We start from the raw sequence: 18462 nt of genomic DNA, 5'->3' as shown, positions 1-18462 counted from the left end.
GATTCTCAAAGTTTCTTGATTCACGAAACCAACGTTCTTACACGAGCAGAATTTGGCGGAGTTCCAACGGCATATCTTTTTATAACAATTTTAGTTTTCTTCAGTCAATCCGTCTGATCATGAATAAAATACGTGCCGTATGAATGTATTTATTCGCTCTGCTTGTATTTTCGTTACATTGAATTGCGCTACTTTCTGTAATTGTAATCGAGCATTGTATCGTTGTTATTCTCGTATAAAACAATTCGAAAATTAATTGTTTCATCAATCATGCTGGCAGCGATATTATTGGCAGTGGTATAGTTCTCTATTTATTTATCAAAGCATATTCGCGAAACGCGATCGGCTAAGCAAATTTATGGCTCTTGTGTTTATACACGTGTCTCGATATCTCTTCTAACTGGTTTACAATTACAAAGCTTGAAACGTGACATAAAGGGATTATCAAAATTGCTTACAAGCGTGCACAATGCTTGCATTAATCGATTCGGCTAATGGTTCTGTCGAGCCATCGGCCGTAATGTTACACGTTTTCATCAAGGTGATCAGTGGTAGCCGCTGTAAATTTAAATTTGTACATCATCAATCATCGCGCACTGCCAAGCGACTTCTGCTACAAGTACTGTACGATGTGATGGCTTATCCTTTATTACGTGGATTTTCAATACGCACGAGATTGATCGAACGCACCATCGAATTATGTGTCTGCCAAGTGCGACAGATCGCTCTGTTGATCTCGTCAAATCGTTATTTTTATTTTTATTTCTCTATCTGAAACAAGTGTATTTAATATATATAATATTTCGAATAACTTAATTGCAATAACGGAGTATATTTTCTCTATGTATACTATCTACATTAACGCATTTTACTTAATAATAATAATTAATATAATATTATTAATGATAATTTCAATATAGCTTTTATCTATTCATCTGCACAAGTTTTGAATGTCTTTTTCCGTGACAGTAAATACTTCGTAATTTATTTTAACGCTAATTTGTTATAACGTTCAAAGATCTTTCTCTCTTCGATCTCGCGAGTAAATACAATCGCGACCAATCCTATCACCAACCAACTACGCGTCTTGCATGAAGGTGATAAAATCAACTCTATGAATTGTTCGCCCCAACTCGCTTGGGCGCGGTTGACGTTTCCGATTCTATTCGAGGTTGCGTCGCGAGAGACCACGGGTGTTTTCGATCCGATTAATCGAATTTTTTTTTAACCTCGTCACGCAGGCTCCGCCCTAATTCCGCCGTAAGGTCGTGCTTCCCACATGTCCGTCGTATCCCGGCTATAAAAGCTCACTTAGCATTAGCTTGCGCGGCAATGTTTCGTAGTGATGGCTGATGGAAAGTTGTCGCATCGCCGAATCGCAGTATCCGCCATCGTCATCGATGGAGATACCCTGCACGCTGATCGGTCACACGGCTTCTTCAATGAGAAGGAATTCGATATCGAGGGATCGAACTGTGATGTTGCCGCGATGCTTTCGCGCAGTTTCCGCCCGGAACGCGGCGAGAAGATTTCCACGATCACTTGGCGCTTAAAGCGTTTACAGTTCAGGTAAGTTTACATAAAGACTACAAACTGTGGAACTATCATAGTATGCAGCAGGCATTATTTAAAAAGTTTCATATCTTTTAAAATCTTATTCGAAAAGTATTTGCTCACACCATCTCGCTGCTTCAATCATAAATCCGTATAAGTTACAGTATAAAAATCACATTTAGAAATATAATAAGATACCCCGGTGGCTTGTAAACCTTTCAATGTTTCCAATTTTTAAACTTTAAACTAAGTTATGGCAGAGTGATTGTTTTGTGAGGCGATTAAAAAGTAATTATTACAACCAACAAAATTCCAACAAATTATTCTCGATTACAATATTGATAATAAAAAGACGCAATTATTTTAATCGGAGGAAATTTGTTTTCCGAAAAAGTAATTGGTATCGATATATTTTAGGGTTTCGACAGTTTAGTTCTAAAATTTTTAAGCAAACTTTTTAATTTTGCAATTAAATAAATATAAATATATTATACATATATATATACCTAAAATTAACAAAATTGCTAAATATTTAATCAAACAATTATTCAGTTCCGCGTCCTCTTCTCAAAAATTATATAATATATATTTTTCAATTTCTCGTAGGCATTCGAGAAGAGAAGTACGTTGTTCGCGGATCTGCATTCCAAAAGTCTCATGGCTGTCGAAGGATCTATCCATCGACCTTGCGCGATCTACATCAGCTGACCGGCGATCTTTCACACTCTATTCGCCTCATTATTAACAGCCACGCCTCGCGTACATTTTTACGTACATTATTATACATATAACGCGGAAGAAGAAAGAGAGAGAGAGAGAGAGAGAGAGAGAGAGAGAGAGAGAGAAAATGATCTTACCAGAAGAAAACAATCCGGCTTTCTTGCTTCACGTTTTTCTCAGATCGATCTCCAGGAATGCCACCGGCTAGCCGGTAGCCGACGATCGGTCTCGGTCGTAACTCTGACCCGCGACAAGACTCGTGATTTATAGCGGCAACAAAGATGAATTCACACACGGATTCTGTCGTTTTCAGACTCTAATATAAATGCATTTCGCGAATATAACAATGTTTTGTTAAAGTTGTCGGACATATAATCGATACATATGACAATCTATTTGACTAGGAACAAATTGCACGAACTAGTTTACTTATTTTGTTCTATGGCGTTCAACTTGATAGATATTGTTTTCAGAAATATCGTGATATTTAATAATATATATTACATGTAAATTTATAGTTTATTTCTCTCTATTGAAATTGGAAAACAAAAATAGCGCTCTTCATTTAATTTTTATTAAATAATAATATCTGCTTAAAATTATCCGATGAGAGAATTGTTCAATTATTTAAGCATTTTTTAAAGAAACTAATGTTGCAAAATTTGAAAATTTCTCTTAAAAGCAAATATTGCAAAAAAATTATATTATTTCCAAAATTCATATTTAACTTCTTATAAAGATTTACAACGTAAATAAACACAACGTTATTTGTCGAGAAAGTGTGATTTTAATGAAGACACGGGTGTATTATGGTATTTAATGTTTTGTAGTCTCATAGGTTAAAATACGAAAGAATCGGTGATTTTATTCAGCCATTTTATATCAACACCTATCTACCTCATTCAATTTATATCTACCTCGCTAATTATCTCTACGTAGATGTAATCAATTATTATATATTATTTAAAAATCTTAAGCAATATAATTTACTTACATTAAATAATATTCGAGTTTATATCTCTCCAAAAAAATATGTATTTTATATTAATATTAGAACATTATATAAGCGCGCACACCATTTATCGTGCTACATTTGATTTTTTTTTTATATATTGTATGCAAATACATTAATATGGTATATTGTTTTAAATTTTATAATAGCCAATATATTTTATAATAGTTAATATATACGAAATATATTGATATAAAATAATAATAATATATTCACATTTTTATAGTTTTTAATTTATACATTTAATCAGGATTGGGTAAGTTAATTTTTTTTTAACTAAGTTAAGTTTAAAGTAATGTAGAGCGTAGCGTCGAGATAATCAATCAGCATCGTGGAAAAGAGGTAACAATACTTGCAAATATAGATTTAACATAACTTTTTAAAAATAGATATCTCGATGAGAGTTGCTCACGACATATTATTAGAATATTATGTGTGTGTGTGTGTGTGTGTGTGTGTGTGTGTGTGTGTGTGTGTGTGTGTGTGTGTGTGTGTTATATAAAATATAAAATCCGCAATTTTTTTAGTTTATATAAATAATAATAGACAAAAATAATTAAAACATCGCGATATCTCTTGCATAATATTAGTTTGAGCATAAGAATGTTAAAAGTTTCTTTTATATTTCGTGGGGTGCTACTCAGAACTCTATAATAAAATAAATAAAAAATCGGAAATGCGAAAAAATTTACCCTTCCCAATACTTGGATATATCTTTACACGATTTATATCCTTATATGATTTATATCTTTATACGACTTATATCTTTATATAAAAAATTATGATTTCCAAAACGCGGAGATATATTCTATTATAATTATTATGTTTTCCTATAGTTTCAATCGTGTTTTTTTTTTCGAATTCGATGGAGTTTTAATCATTAACAGCGTTAATTAATTCTTTCAGATCGCGCGATGATAGATATATTGCCAGGTTTCGTAAAATATCATACGAAAAATAATGATATCTCTTACAATATTAGTTGGAATGCAAAAATGTTAAGACTTTCTTTAATATCGCATGGGATGTTACTTAAAATTCTAAATAAAAAGCCGGAATTGAGAAATTGAAAACATTTAAAATATTTAAAATTAATTAAAAATTTTCTTGTATAAATTTAATATTTTATATATGTATATATATATATATGTCATAGTACGCAAAATATTTCGGCTTTATCCGAATTATCAACAACGTGGTATTTGGCCTTGGCCGCGTAAGCATTCGCTAACGTGTTATGATTTATGGCTTATCATTCACACGGCAACATTCGAATAAAATAGTAAAGCGCGAGACACTCTGCCAAATTCTTTTTCTAAACGTTAAATAATATGTAACTATATTCCGATGATACTTAGAGTTAAAAAAATTTCATTTGTTACTTTATCGTATGACTTTTCAATTATTTAAATATAATTCAAATTGAGAATGCGCAATCCAATCATAGGATCAAATTAATATAATGAAAGGGTTCTCGTAATACATCAATCGTTTAATAAATAATAATTTATAATTTAAACTATTTTTATAATATAATATTTCGCCTATATTGTATATGTCAATATATATAAAATATTTCGGCAGCGAATTAGGATAATACCTAACATGGTATTTGGCCTCGGCGGCGTAAACATTGGCGCGCGTAAACATTATTTATGTATCACGGCCTTGTTATCGTTTATATACAAAGACACTTGAATAGAACTGTAGTGGGGTGAGACCCTCAAATTCTTTTCTTACGTTTTATCATTCGCGCGGCGATACTCGAGCGATACAGTAGCGGTGCGTGGTCGGTGCCGTCATCGTGCCGCGGACGGCGATTTCGCGTCTTCCGCGTCGCGTATCAATACAGCATTGCCACGAGTCGCACAATGGCTCATATGTGGCACGCGCATTTGTGCGTTGAACGCACACTAGTGCGTCGTCGTTGCCGTCATCGTGCCGCACGAGCAACGATGCGTCGCGTTATCGCGTTTCCGCGTTTTCGCGTCGTCGCGTTTTCGCGTTGGACTTTTATCTCGTTTTCATGATTGTCATCGAGAATCATACTTCGTTGCCGACTAAATGGGATGTCTCTCAGCATTGCAATGTTTAATATATTAATACCTATTAATATAATTAATTTTATATTAATATCCGTTAATATTAATACTATATTAATATTATATATTATATAAATATTTATGTATTAATAAATTTAATATATTAATGCAGGCGCAATGTTAAAACGCCTCAGTGTCGCGGCTGAGGTGAATGCCGGCCGCGTAGCAACGTATGTTCGTGCATAGTATAGATGCATGTTCGCGCGGTTAATCTTGAACTTCGGTTCGAGAATCGGCTGTTGAGGGCACGTTCTGCTCCGACGAACGGTTCGGCCCGAATCGGTTAGAGTTCGGTCGATTGTTTTGGAATCGTCGTTAATGGGTCCCTTCTCTTGTACCGTCTAACAGCACATTGTAGCAATACTAAAATGTTTGGCATTTGAGGAGTCGGCTGTATTAATTAGGTACGATTTTCGCTCGCTAGAGAGGTTGATCTCCCGCTTTCGAAGTGATCTAGATTGTTAGCACCTAGGAGGTGGGTATCTTCATTCTCGACCCGTCTATCAGCCTTACGATAAACCCGGCTCAGTCTGTATGATAGAGACTTGGTGGTTCGTATGAAATCGTTCCTAACGAAGTTCTAGTCGGCCCTCGATGGGAGCAGGCGCGGGTCAAGAGTCGAGCGAACCCCATTCGCGTCGATTCCATCAATCGATTTCGTCTTCTTCCGCTTCCGCTTAACCTTTGCTCGAAGTAATCGGTGAATTCCCGACTTGTCGACTCCAAGTATGATTCTCACGTGAAGCGGGGTTCGATCGTGCCGAAATTCGAAAGTGCGGGAGTGTCGTTCAAAATATCGCGCGTGTGAATCAACCTGAGAGGAGGAGGGGGCCTAGGAGAGGCATCGGGCACCGATGGAACAACTCTGTCGTAAGTAATTTTTTATTTGTTTTAATTATTTATTAATTGCATACGTGCAACTTAAATGAAGCAATTAATCGTGTAATAGTAATTTGATTTTTTATTAATTATTTATTTATGAATTAAACAAGAGAGAATTAAAGAAAAAGATTTTATATAAAGGCTATAATTTTGTAAAAGTTCCTATTTTTAGATTATGGCTTTATATGGAATTATTAGAGTTATTAGTAGTGTTTTATTTTAAATTTATAAAATTATTTTATTTATCTATTTATTATTATATGCATCGAATATAAAATTCAATGCGTATAATAAATTTTTTGAAATATTAATTATTTTGATATCGCTGCTACAATTTAGATCTTCTGTTTGCATGTTACAGATCAACGTAGCGACCCTGACATTCTGAGAGGAGGAGGAGGCCTAGGAGAGGCATCCTGCACCGGCGGAGCAACCCAAGGGTGAGTATTTATTATTTGTATATTGGTTGTTAAAAATCGCGTACACGCATTAATTTAATCTCATTATTTGAATGAATTAAACGAGAGAAAATTAGAAAAAAGACTTTTACATAAGTCCGATAAATATTTCCATTATTAAAAGAAATAGTCTTTTCAAAATTTATAAAATTCTTTCGTATTTATATCGAGTTTCTTTGTAGAGTATTGTATGCATCGGATATAAAATATTCTGCTCCAAATATTAATTATATTTTAGACGCTGCTATAATTTATATTTTATATTTGTATGTTACAGACAACGTAGCCTCAAGTCCAACAACTCCGCTGTTGCGCATCGGTGTCGGTGAGTGATAAACTTTATTTTATTTTGAGATAACGGATTCTCGTAGATATTGTAGATATAAATGTAGATTGTAGATTATAAATAGATCCGTTACCTCAAAATGGATGGGCTAGAATAGATTAAATTAAATTTCAAGCTTTCAATAAATTTTTTAAATGTGTATTAAAACATATTACAGATGTAATTTGAAGTATAAATTAAAGCAAAATCTTATCCAAAGAAGAATATAAAATATTTTTTTTTATTGATAAATTTTATTTAGTTTATTTAATGAAGAAGGTGCTAATAATTTTATTAATTATATAAAATAGTAATAATTTATTTTTATGTTGCGCCAATTTCACCCTAATTTTTCGTAGCCCATTCATCTATATTATCATCTCAATGAAAGCTTTGCTTTAATTGATGTAAAGCCAAATTATCGAACTATTAAATTATATAAATGTTTTATTAATTTTATTTTAATATAAATTACATATTATTATAAATAATATTATATATTATTATAAGATTATATATTATTATTTTAATTAATTAATTTTAATAGATAACTTGGCATTAGATTAATTAAAGTAAAGTTTTATTAAAACGATGCATGACAAACTGTTCTAATGTCGTAATATAGTCGTAAATCACGACTATAAACGAGCATTATGCTCATGTACCGGCAATAATAATTAGCCGGCAACGGAAGGAATTTTTTCCTTCATTGATCTCCGATAAAGATCGAAGCTATATCTCTGGCTAGATGTAGCCAGAATGAATATGGCCAGGATCGACGAAAGGTAAGCCCAACTGGCCCAACGGAAGCAACATCCGATGCATTCTATTAGAACTTGCGAGTAGAACATGCGAATAGGGCACGCGAATAGGGCACGCGAGTAGGGCACGCGAATAGCATACATGATTAGGGCACACAAGTAGGGCGCGCGAGCAGAACGCGCGATTATAGGACACACTCCCCACAATTTCGATTCTGGATTCCCGCTGGTTTAGCCAGCAAAAGTAAGGTTGTTAGGACTATTATAGGACTAACTTAATTTAAGATAAAAATAATCATTTAATTCCTTAAGGTTTTTAAGGAATTAAATGTTTACTAGGAATTAAAAAAGTATGAAGAGAAAAAGCATTAAAATATTGGGGAAATAAACTAAAGAATAAAATTAAAATTTATTTTTAGACAAATCTCAAAAATTAAATTTAAATTATTATTTAAATTTAAAGATAATAAGATAAAATTTATTTTTACGAAAACTAAAAACAGTAAAAATTAATTATAAAAAAATTGTAGAGAAATAAAAATTTAAAATTATTAATTTTGCTACAATTTAAGTTAGAAATTAAGTTGTAGAAAAATTAGAATTAATTATAAACAATTTCAAAAATGACATATATACTCATGCTACAGCTCTTTTAAATCAAAAATTATATATATATTTATTACGTATAAAATAAAATGTAATAGACATATGTGTTACATTTTATTTTATATATTTAAATTTGTATATATATTTATTACATTGTTATGTAAATTTATATAATGTTTTATATATTGCAATATTATATAATATTGCATTGGAATGATTATATAAGATTTCTTTTTTGTTGTAAATTACACGAAAATTTACCGAAAGAACCTGTGTAATGGCAATATAATAAAAATGTACATTAATATATTTGTTTAATATTAGTTTCCATATTATTTATTTTAAAAACATTTATGAACTTAAAAGCTTGTTTTTATACCAAAGAATCGTTGATAAATTCGAGAAATTATATTTTAGTTTTTATAAATATCACAAATATTATTAATTCTTTTAGTATTAAATAGAAAAATGATTGAATAAAAATGTGAAGACTTCACGTTAAGCCAACGATTAAATATTAGCTTCTCGTTCACGAAATTTGACGACTGCCTTCGACATTGCAAAATTGTGAGTAAATTACCCTAAATTTTACGATTTTGATTTGATTAATATTTATGAATTTTATATCGTAATTAAATATTTGTCAAATAAATTAAATAAACTACATCGCGAAAAAATCGCTGCGTTCTTTTCACGTTCTTGGACGCAATCGCTGTCTTAACAAAGAGGCCTTATCGCTGTCCCTCTCGTTAGGTGAACGTTAGTAATGTTGCGTGGTTCGTACCGGTGAGGAGTCGAAACAATCTTCATCGTGAAGAATTATTTCTTGTCGGTTCTTGTAAGATCCATCCGTGATGTTTAGTTCGGTGCCCTGTTGAAAATATTGGGGGTTTCGTTGCAGGATTGGAATTAAACCGAGGTTTTCCTGACGATTTCTGAAAGCAATGGTTTTGGTAGTAACTCAACGACGACTGCCACACGACCTGCTTTTTCGAAGCCGAATCAGAAAATTAATTTAAATAGTATATTTGAAGGAAAAATATTTTTTTTTCCTTTTTATTAAAAGTGTTCTTTTATCATTATTGATATACAAGTATTATTATTTAATACTAAAAAGACTTAACAGTAAATTAAACATGGACATAGCTAATGTGTATAAATTTCTATTTTTCAAGTAATTTTAAATTGTAATCAGTTTGCCTGTTTCTGTTGATTTTTTCGAAGAATGGTTACGAACGAATGTATTTTATAAATTAATTTTTAATTAATATAATTTTTGTTCTTTTCTGAAAAAAATATTTTTAGACACTGAGGATATTAACATTAGCTTTTGTGATTTCTTTTAAGAAATCATTTGCAGGTATTGGACATCCTGCCATTCTAGATGCGCCCTGAAATTTTTAGATATACTATTTAGATATATATAATAAAATACATGCGCAAATTAACATACTATTTTATAAAAATTTTACATTTTTTTTTAAATGTCATGTTACAAAATATTATGTATTAATAGAACGTAAAATGTGCGTATACTTTAAAACTTCGAGACAAATCAAATGGGTACCCCTATATCAGTGAAATATCGTTAAATTAATGTATTTAAAAGCTACAAAAAAAAGATTAATTATAACTTAGAATTAATTATGCTTGATATTATTTTGATTTATTTTATATATTGCAAAGTATTCAAATTAAATTTTGTCAATTTCGCTGTTATCGGGTTTGATTCGTCTCGAGCAATTGGTACCCAAGAATTATTAAGTACTCGCACATTTAATACAAGCTACGATAAAAATGCATGTATTTCATTATTCACAAATATAATCGTTCGTAACCACATTTCCATAAAAATTGTTATGTCCATTTATTTTTCAATAAAAAGATATATTTCTTAATAATAGAAGAACACATTTTTCTCGCACCAATCTTAATCTCGTGAATTGAAGATAATGACAATGGTAACAGTTGTTGATTCGTTACCAAAATCATTGCTATTGGAAGTAGTTCGGAAGATCCGGAATTCGTTCCCTCCTACAGCGGGGCCCCTGATATTCAATGGATTACTTAACTTTTCTTTGTGGATTGATCTTACGGGGTCCGATGTAGAAGCAAGAAGTTGATCGTTCTCCATCTTTAAGATTGTTCTTGTCTTTGTCGGATATTAACCGGCGTGTTATCTAACGGAGGGACCTTGATCTGGTCAAATTGTTGATCCAGTTATCCTCCACTGAACGTGGTGATAACGCAGTTTTTTTATAACGGATCTTAAGATTTTATTCTGTTTAATTAATCCTCCGCGAAACGGTACATATATATTATTCTCAATCGCGAAATTTTCATAAAATCACGCGTTTGAAAATTAATTGGGCATTAGATTTTATATTCACAAATATCCATCTTACAGACGCGATTAAAAAAACCGCTTTAAATGTCCATCAAAATATTTTTGTTTTAATATATAGTAATTATATTATTTCTCCGATTGTTCCGAAAATTACATGTACGTATATTGAAATCAAGTATTACGGCTATCGTCAATTTATTTATACGTCGCGTTTTTTCGCAAATTTTAAATCGCGGTTTATCTTGTGATTTAATCGTTGATTTACATCGAAGCTTTGTCTATTTTCCCTCGGATATTTTCTTTAAAAGTCTACGCAAAATCTTTTGATCACAATTACATATTTGCATTATAAAACTGAATAAGCTTTGTAATTGCATGTTGATTATAAATATCTGTTGATCATTAATTATAAATATCGCGTTAATCGTTGCTTGTCAACTATTATATATTTGATCTAAAAATTTAGTGAATTTTGCCTTATAAGAATATTTCGGATATTTTCGTGTAATAAATTATTTTGTATTACATTTTAAATTACATTTTATATTAAATTCTGTATTATATTTTGTAATATATATTTGTAATATAATTAATTCTCTATATTAGATATATAGAATTAATTATAATATATATTCTGTAACACATTTTGTAATATACTTTATATAACACATTTTTAAGTTTTTTCTAATATATTTTATAATTATACAATACAGATATATCGTAATTATACATATATTATATATATCTTCTATAATTCTTTGTATTATATTTTTTATTTGACACATTTGTAAAATCTATTTAGTAAAAGAAACCTATATATTAATAGAAAACTATATAGTATAAGAAAATTAAAATAAAAATTTTCCTCCTCGATGATATCTCTACCTTAACGAAGGCATTTGCCGGGTGAGGAGGTTTGAGTACTCTAATGAACCTAAGAGCTATGCCGGCGGTAATATATAACGTTTTCGAGTAAAGCAAGTTTGATCATTCTGAGACCGATTAATAATATCATATTCCGTCCTGTCTTGATTATTAGGAGTACTTGAATTATTTGATTAATCAATAAAATAATGCGAGTAAGCATTTGATCGATTAATCAGGGCAAAGAATCTTATGCTTTGAAGCCAAAATAGCGACAAAAGGGGAGATGCACTTTATGCTACTTATATCATTAATATATTATATATTTATATTACTCAGATTCTTTTGAAACCTATTTTTGGTCAAACATATATTCATGATAAATTGAGTTTAATTTCTCTCAAAGCGATCAAACTTGCTTCACTCGAAAACGCTAATAGTCACTGGTAGGGTCACCCATGCCGGACAGGTCGAAGGGGAAGAGTCAGACTAAAAGAGATATCATAATTTTTATATATTTATTATATTAACATTTTTGAATAAAATAGAGGCAGTAATTGAGAAAATAGAGAAAAATAGGTTCCAAATTTTTTCATACCCTCCTCGGGACTTAAAAATATTTTGATACGTGATGTGAGATACGAATTGATTTCTGAGAAACAAAAGTCTATTTTATTATAATTTTCCTAAAGTTTTATACGTAATTTTTTATTTTTTAAAGAATTTTAATCATTAGCAGCACTAATTGCCCGATAATAAATATACATGTCAGATTTTTGCAAAATGTCATACGAAAAATCGAGATATCTCTTGCAATATTGGTTGAAGTGTAAAAATTAAGAATAAAAATTAAAAGTTTCTTTTATATCTTGTGGGGTGCTACCTAGAAAAAATCTACTCTTTCCAATACTTGAATATATCTTTATACAATATACAAAAAATTGTGATTTCTGAAACTCGAAGGTCTATTCTATATTATAATTATTATATTTTCCTATAGTTTTAAACGTGTTTTTTTTTCAAATTTGAAAAAGTTTTAATCATTAACAACAGTAATTAATTTCTTCATGTTTATATGATCGTTCGGTGATATATTATTTCTTATAATTCTTCAATAATGTCGACTGCATGATATTGTTAAGCAAATCTTGGAAACTTAAGAGTACAAAGTGGAACAGAATTTTCCCACGATTATAATCGCACGTCAACTTACCGCCTGCGTGAGCGGATGCCCGCTCTAATTCGCGATTTATTATCGCCCATCATTATCGACGCGTAGCAATTAACATCCGCGTATCCACGCATTCATCGTGAAAACGCGAACGCAGCCCTCCTGGCGTATCCAGTTGCTCGATCCGTTTCTTATTCACAACGATGGGCGTCCGATTGCAAGCGGGTGACCTTTCGGAATTTATGGGGGTTTGGTGCATTCTCACAATGCAGTTCCACCATCGTGATGATGAAACGCCGCGAGATTACGTAGCCGCCGCCGATATCTCGGCCGAGATGCGGCTCAGGCCACGATTTTCCCATAGGGCTAAGGCCGCACTTAACAAATCGCTCGAGAGTGCACGTCGCAAGAATAGAGCATGGCGTGACACACATTTTCCGATAGTGATTTGTCGTTCAAAAGAAAGAGAGCGCAAAAACGGAGATCACATGGAGATCCGAGATTAAACATCCGTGCGCGTTGGTCCGGCAATTGTGAGGGAGTTGCGTGATAAATTACGCACGCACGCGTAATAGATATCGTAAATCGCGTTTTATATTCAGCTTTACGCAAATTCTATATAAATTACTCGCTAGTTACTCGCCGATGCTTAAATTTATACCGGAGATATTTTTTTGATATTCGATTCTCATCCCCGTAATTCGTTATCGGGCCTTGTTTCTACAAAAATTTATGATTGGATCGAGAAATTATACATACATTTTATTCCGATAAATTATAATTTTAAATGTATGTTATTCTAATCGATCCAAAAAAATTTATCACGCGTATCATATATCGCAAAGACGAGTATTGTACAATATATTGTGTACTAATAATTACGAGCATTAAATTAACGATCCAAGATTACATTATTATAATTAACGTTATTGTAATTAATATATGTATTTAGATACGCTTTTGTAATTTGTACTAATATATTAGCTATAATTTTAACGCGTGATAACGGAAATTAATTTGATTTTACATTATTAAATAATTTGATTAGATTTGTAATCTCGAGAATTGTATCCACGAAACATTAAATTTACACGCTGATGATTTAGAAACATAATTTTCCTACTATCTATTTTTCTTTTCGACCGTAACTTATCATGTTTATTGTTACCTTGCAAATGATGGATCGCGCCGTGTGTGATATCCGTCTCGAGTCACGCTCATGATGTACCCTTTACCACAAGGACCCGTTATGCGTCGCATTAAGGCTGGATCTATGTTAGTCTGCCGGATTGCGGCTCCTTGCGTTTAGCGAGCGTGCTCGACGAACAACACGAGTTCTATTATCGAGCGACACGAATCATGCCGTCGATAATAATCGATCTATGTCGAATATGTTTGAAATGAACTTGTGCTGACCAATCGAGCGAAGTATGAATGATTGTTTCGCACATTTCGCGCTACAAGTTTTACGCTTTTTACGAAAAATAACGACGAGATGTACTCGAGAATAACGAAGCAAGCGCAGGAAAGATAGTAAGATGAGTTCTCCGGATTTAATGAACCGCTTGACGGAATAGTAACGTAAATTGCAAGGAAAGGTCATGAAAAGTTAGATTTTACAGAGATATTAGAGTTTTTTGGTAAATTATATATCATACTTTCATTGTTAAACCAGATTCAAGATAAACTTTTGAGATAAAATCCGATTTAAGTAAATAAATTGAAAATGAATATTAAATATTAAAATGCACGTAATTTTATAATATAATTTATAAGCTATATTTTTTTATTGAAGTGTGAAAATGTGTGTATGTGTTTCGCGTATAAAATTAGCTTGCGGTTCGCTACCGTAGATACTTTCATCCGTAAAATTTGTATAGTAACAATTTGCTTAAGTAGTAAACAATTATTCAAGACTTTATTCCACCGGATGTGACTGATGGTTGCTTTCATCATGGATAATTTGTGCTTTGCCGATAAAGATCGGGTCGGGGTTAATAAGTCGTTGCCACGATTTGCGTAAGACAAGCTGACTTAACACGCAAGGCTTCTGTTCGACTTTGTCAAGGGGAATTTCAGAAAACTTTACTAAAACAATACTAAAACCCTCTATAATCTTATATGTCAGGTTTATCATCATAAATAACTGCGCTTATAAATTATGAGATTTAAAAACATGTAATAAGAAAAAACGATAGAGGCAGAGATCAGAGATCAGAATTGATGCGGGTTAAAATAAATAATATTCTGCGTATTTTATATTACAAATGCCTCCTTTCAAAGAAGAAAGCAAATTTATTTCATCCATACACACAGAAGTATCCATGAGCGTACCGTGAGATAGTATCAAGCGCAACAAGCGTCGTCGTGTTATACATAGCAACTTTAAATATCTATAATATAGACGCCGAGGGGACAATATTCTATTTTTGGCGCGGCGATATGAGATTCGGAAAGGCGGTTCTTTTCTCCGTTTTTCCTTTTTGCGTGTCACAGAGACGTTTGTACGCGCATTTACCAGTTGCCGTGGCCATGGCCGAGTCCGGCATGGATAGCGGCACCGTAACCACTTCCGTGAGTCGTGATCTTACCGGAAGGGCCGGCAATCACCACCGAACCAGCGTGCGGTCCAGAAACAGCCGCGCTTCCGGAATGAGGTCCGGCTAGAACCGCGCCGTGGCTGGCCGGTCCGGCTACAACCACTCCATGTCCTCCGTGACCACCGGCATATCCTGCGTAACCGTAAGCGGGACCAGCTGCGTATCCTCCGTAACCTCCTGCGGATAATAGAATAAAATAAGTGATAAAACGGGCCATGCAATCATTTTAAAGTAAATTTTCTGTTTCATATTTCAAGATATATATTTATAAACGTGTAAAATAAATTTTAGAAACTTTTAGAAATCATGTTTCTTACGTATAAAATAATATAATGATATATATTATTGCAAAAATATTTTCTTTTATATATGTGCAAAAATTATTTATACTTCGTATATTTTTATAAATCTTAAAATTTATTCTTCAACTTTAAGATATTGCTATATCTTATACAGGCATTCGAAATCTTTATATCTCTCAGTTAGAGAATTTTTTCTACTATTGATCTATCACAGAGATTTATTTTATTTCAAAAGTATAATTCTGTAAAATTAATTTAATTATTACTCACCGACATAATTACCTCCACCATAAGCACCATCGTAGCCACCGTAGCCTTCCACGTGCGCAGGACCAGCGACTGACGCGGTTACGACAGCTGGACCAGCCACGGCTCCCGATACGTGAGCTGGACCAGCGATTGATCCGGACAATCGAGCCGGACCTATTGCCGGGGCGGAAACGGCGGTGGCACCCACGTGTGGTCCCACGACACTCGTAGCTCCTAGCAATGGTCCGGCAACAGCAACTCCGTGTCCGCCATAGCCCGTTAGACCTCCGTAAGCTCCGTAAGCTCCATGAGCACCGTAGGTTCCTTGGACCCCGTAAGCTCCGTGCCCACCCCCGTAAGCTCCGTACCCACCCCCGTAAAGTCCGTGACCGCTCAAGATTGCTTCTCGTCGCTCACGAGGAGCCGCAGTAACAACGGCGCATAGGGCAAACGAGATGAACTGAAGATACAGAATCTCAATTTTAGACGAATCCAGAAATTAAATTACATAGCTTTTATTTTGGCATTGTATTTTTATGGAAAGAATAGAAATTAATTTTGGGGATAAAAACGTTTTAGCTTTGAAGCTATATTTGTATATCATATGAAGCAATGAATAATCGCGTAGAATTTTTTTCAAATTCTGGATAAAATTATTAAATCATCATAAAATCTCTCGACAGAAATGTACTCGACACATTTGTCACTATATCTCACTCGCTCGCTCCCCATCGTCTCGCTAAAAGGCACAATGGATCCGATCGCGACACGTTGATTGTTCAGATAACAAAGAGAAAGAGAGAGTCAGGATCGCGCACTTCTGACTGTCGGGACAAATACTTACGAGGATTTTCATCGTGCCGATCGAGAATGCTTGAATGTGCCTACAGCCGACTTCGGCAGACTTTATATACGTCTCTCAGGATCTCCGCGACCGCGCCCCCGCTCGATCCCTTCGAATCATATCCGTTGACGATGTTGGTCTTTTATTCATTGTGTAAGAAGGTCATCGACACACCCACTCTCCTTCGCACATAAAACCCTTTACATGACCTTCTGGCCTAGAAATTTCAGAAACAACCTCCTTTATCTAATCCGTAAAGAGCACCTTTAGACTCGTTAACTAAACGTAATTGCGAACATTCCGTTCAATTATATTTTGCAATAAATATTTCGAAATTCGAGCTATATATCATATCAAATAGTTATGATTAAAATCATTGTTTAATTAATATATATATATATATATCTAAAATATATATAATTTTGTTAATTTTTTTTCTCATTTAAATCGATTTGCGTAGGTCGAGATATTTAAAAGAACATCTAAATATTTCTTGTTAAAAGACAAAGAGAGTTGTACCATTCTAATTCTTTGTTTGTAATATTATTTTTACGAGTTATACAATTTTAATCTCTTTCCCTTTCTCTCCTTAAGAATATTTCATTACCTTCGAAAACAAAAAAAATTGTATCTTTTTACATACTTCATTCTATATTCACGTTTACACGTCGTTGAATAAATCCTTCGCACTTTTTTTTTTATGAAAGTCGTTGCAGTGACTTTCCCATCCTTTTTTGAAATCTTTTTTATCTTTAATGTACAAAAAAGTTGGATCACAGACGTAAAAATAAATCTCTATATGTTGTCAACAAGTTTTCACACTTTCTTGTTATAATTACAGTTGTCAATTGCGCTCATTATATGATCCAATTTATTCTTTCAAATCATGCTCATCTGCAATGAAAATCTTGTGTGAATTGTATAGTAATTAGCGTTTCATATACCCACATTCGGCAACATTGACTCCTCAAATGCAACTTCCATAAATGAAATCCTGGAAAAAAATTAAAATGAATTTTTACTTGTAGCCTGAGCTTTTCGGAAAATGATAATAGCTAGTTTTTGAAACATATCAGTCATGTATATCACGTATCAATCTCGATAAATAAATTGTTTGACATTTTTTGTTTCATACAGCCGTTGTTTTACGAAAAGAGTTTGTAGAAGTCATTGAGATGTTTCCATTTAGAAAAAAACAATGCAAATATATTAATAGAAGAATAGCTTCTTTTTATACAACTTTTTAAAATTGTCATTTTTCAAGCTGGTTTTCCGATGTTTGCAATAATTATATTGTTCCACCCAAAGTGAATTATTAACAATAATTACATATAATTTACATAATTTCATATATATTTTACATTAACTTACTCTCATTCCGCTGCATAATCGGCGAGTTGCATAACCGTGTCGTAGAAACAAAGCGATACGCCTTACATCATCTCCCGTAACAAATCAGTTTCAATCAGAGAAAATTAGCAATTTTCATCAAATTGAGAATAATATACTTCTTTGAAGAGTCCGCTACTTGGATTTTGAATCTCAATGGCGTGACGACGTAGGTCGTCAGGATAGGTCAATCGGGCAATTGAGTCATTCGAGAGAAGGGCAATCGAGTCTTAACCCCAAAGATTACGGATTTATATACAAGGTGTTCCATAAACT

General features: G+C 32.9%; 1 protein-coding gene across 1 annotated transcript; it reads right to left on the bottom strand.

Annotated features, from left to right (window-relative positions):
• Positions 1-15069: 15069 nt before the first annotated feature.
• On the bottom strand, positions 15070-16819 carry LOC138937704 (shematrin-like protein 2). The gene is made up of 3 exons (XM_070304225.1): positions 16798-16819; positions 15975-16413; positions 15070-15579 (listed from the first exon to the last, which is right to left on the bottom strand). The coding sequence occupies exons 1-3, from the start codon at positions 16807-16809 to the stop codon at positions 15317-15319; spliced, it is 714 nt and encodes a 237-aa protein (XP_070160326.1). The 5' UTR covers positions 16810-16819; the 3' UTR covers positions 15070-15316.
• Positions 16820-18462: the final 1643 nt, after the last annotated feature.

Source organism: Polyergus mexicanus, unplaced genomic scaffold (genome assembly GCF_030449975.1).
Source record: "Polyergus mexicanus isolate NDT 795.1 unplaced genomic scaffold, iyPolMexi1.0 SCAF_11, whole genome shotgun sequence".
Lineage (NCBI taxonomy): Eukaryota > Metazoa > Arthropoda > Insecta > Hymenoptera > Formicidae > Polyergus > Polyergus mexicanus.
This window is presented reverse-complemented; position numbering and strand designations above follow the sequence as displayed.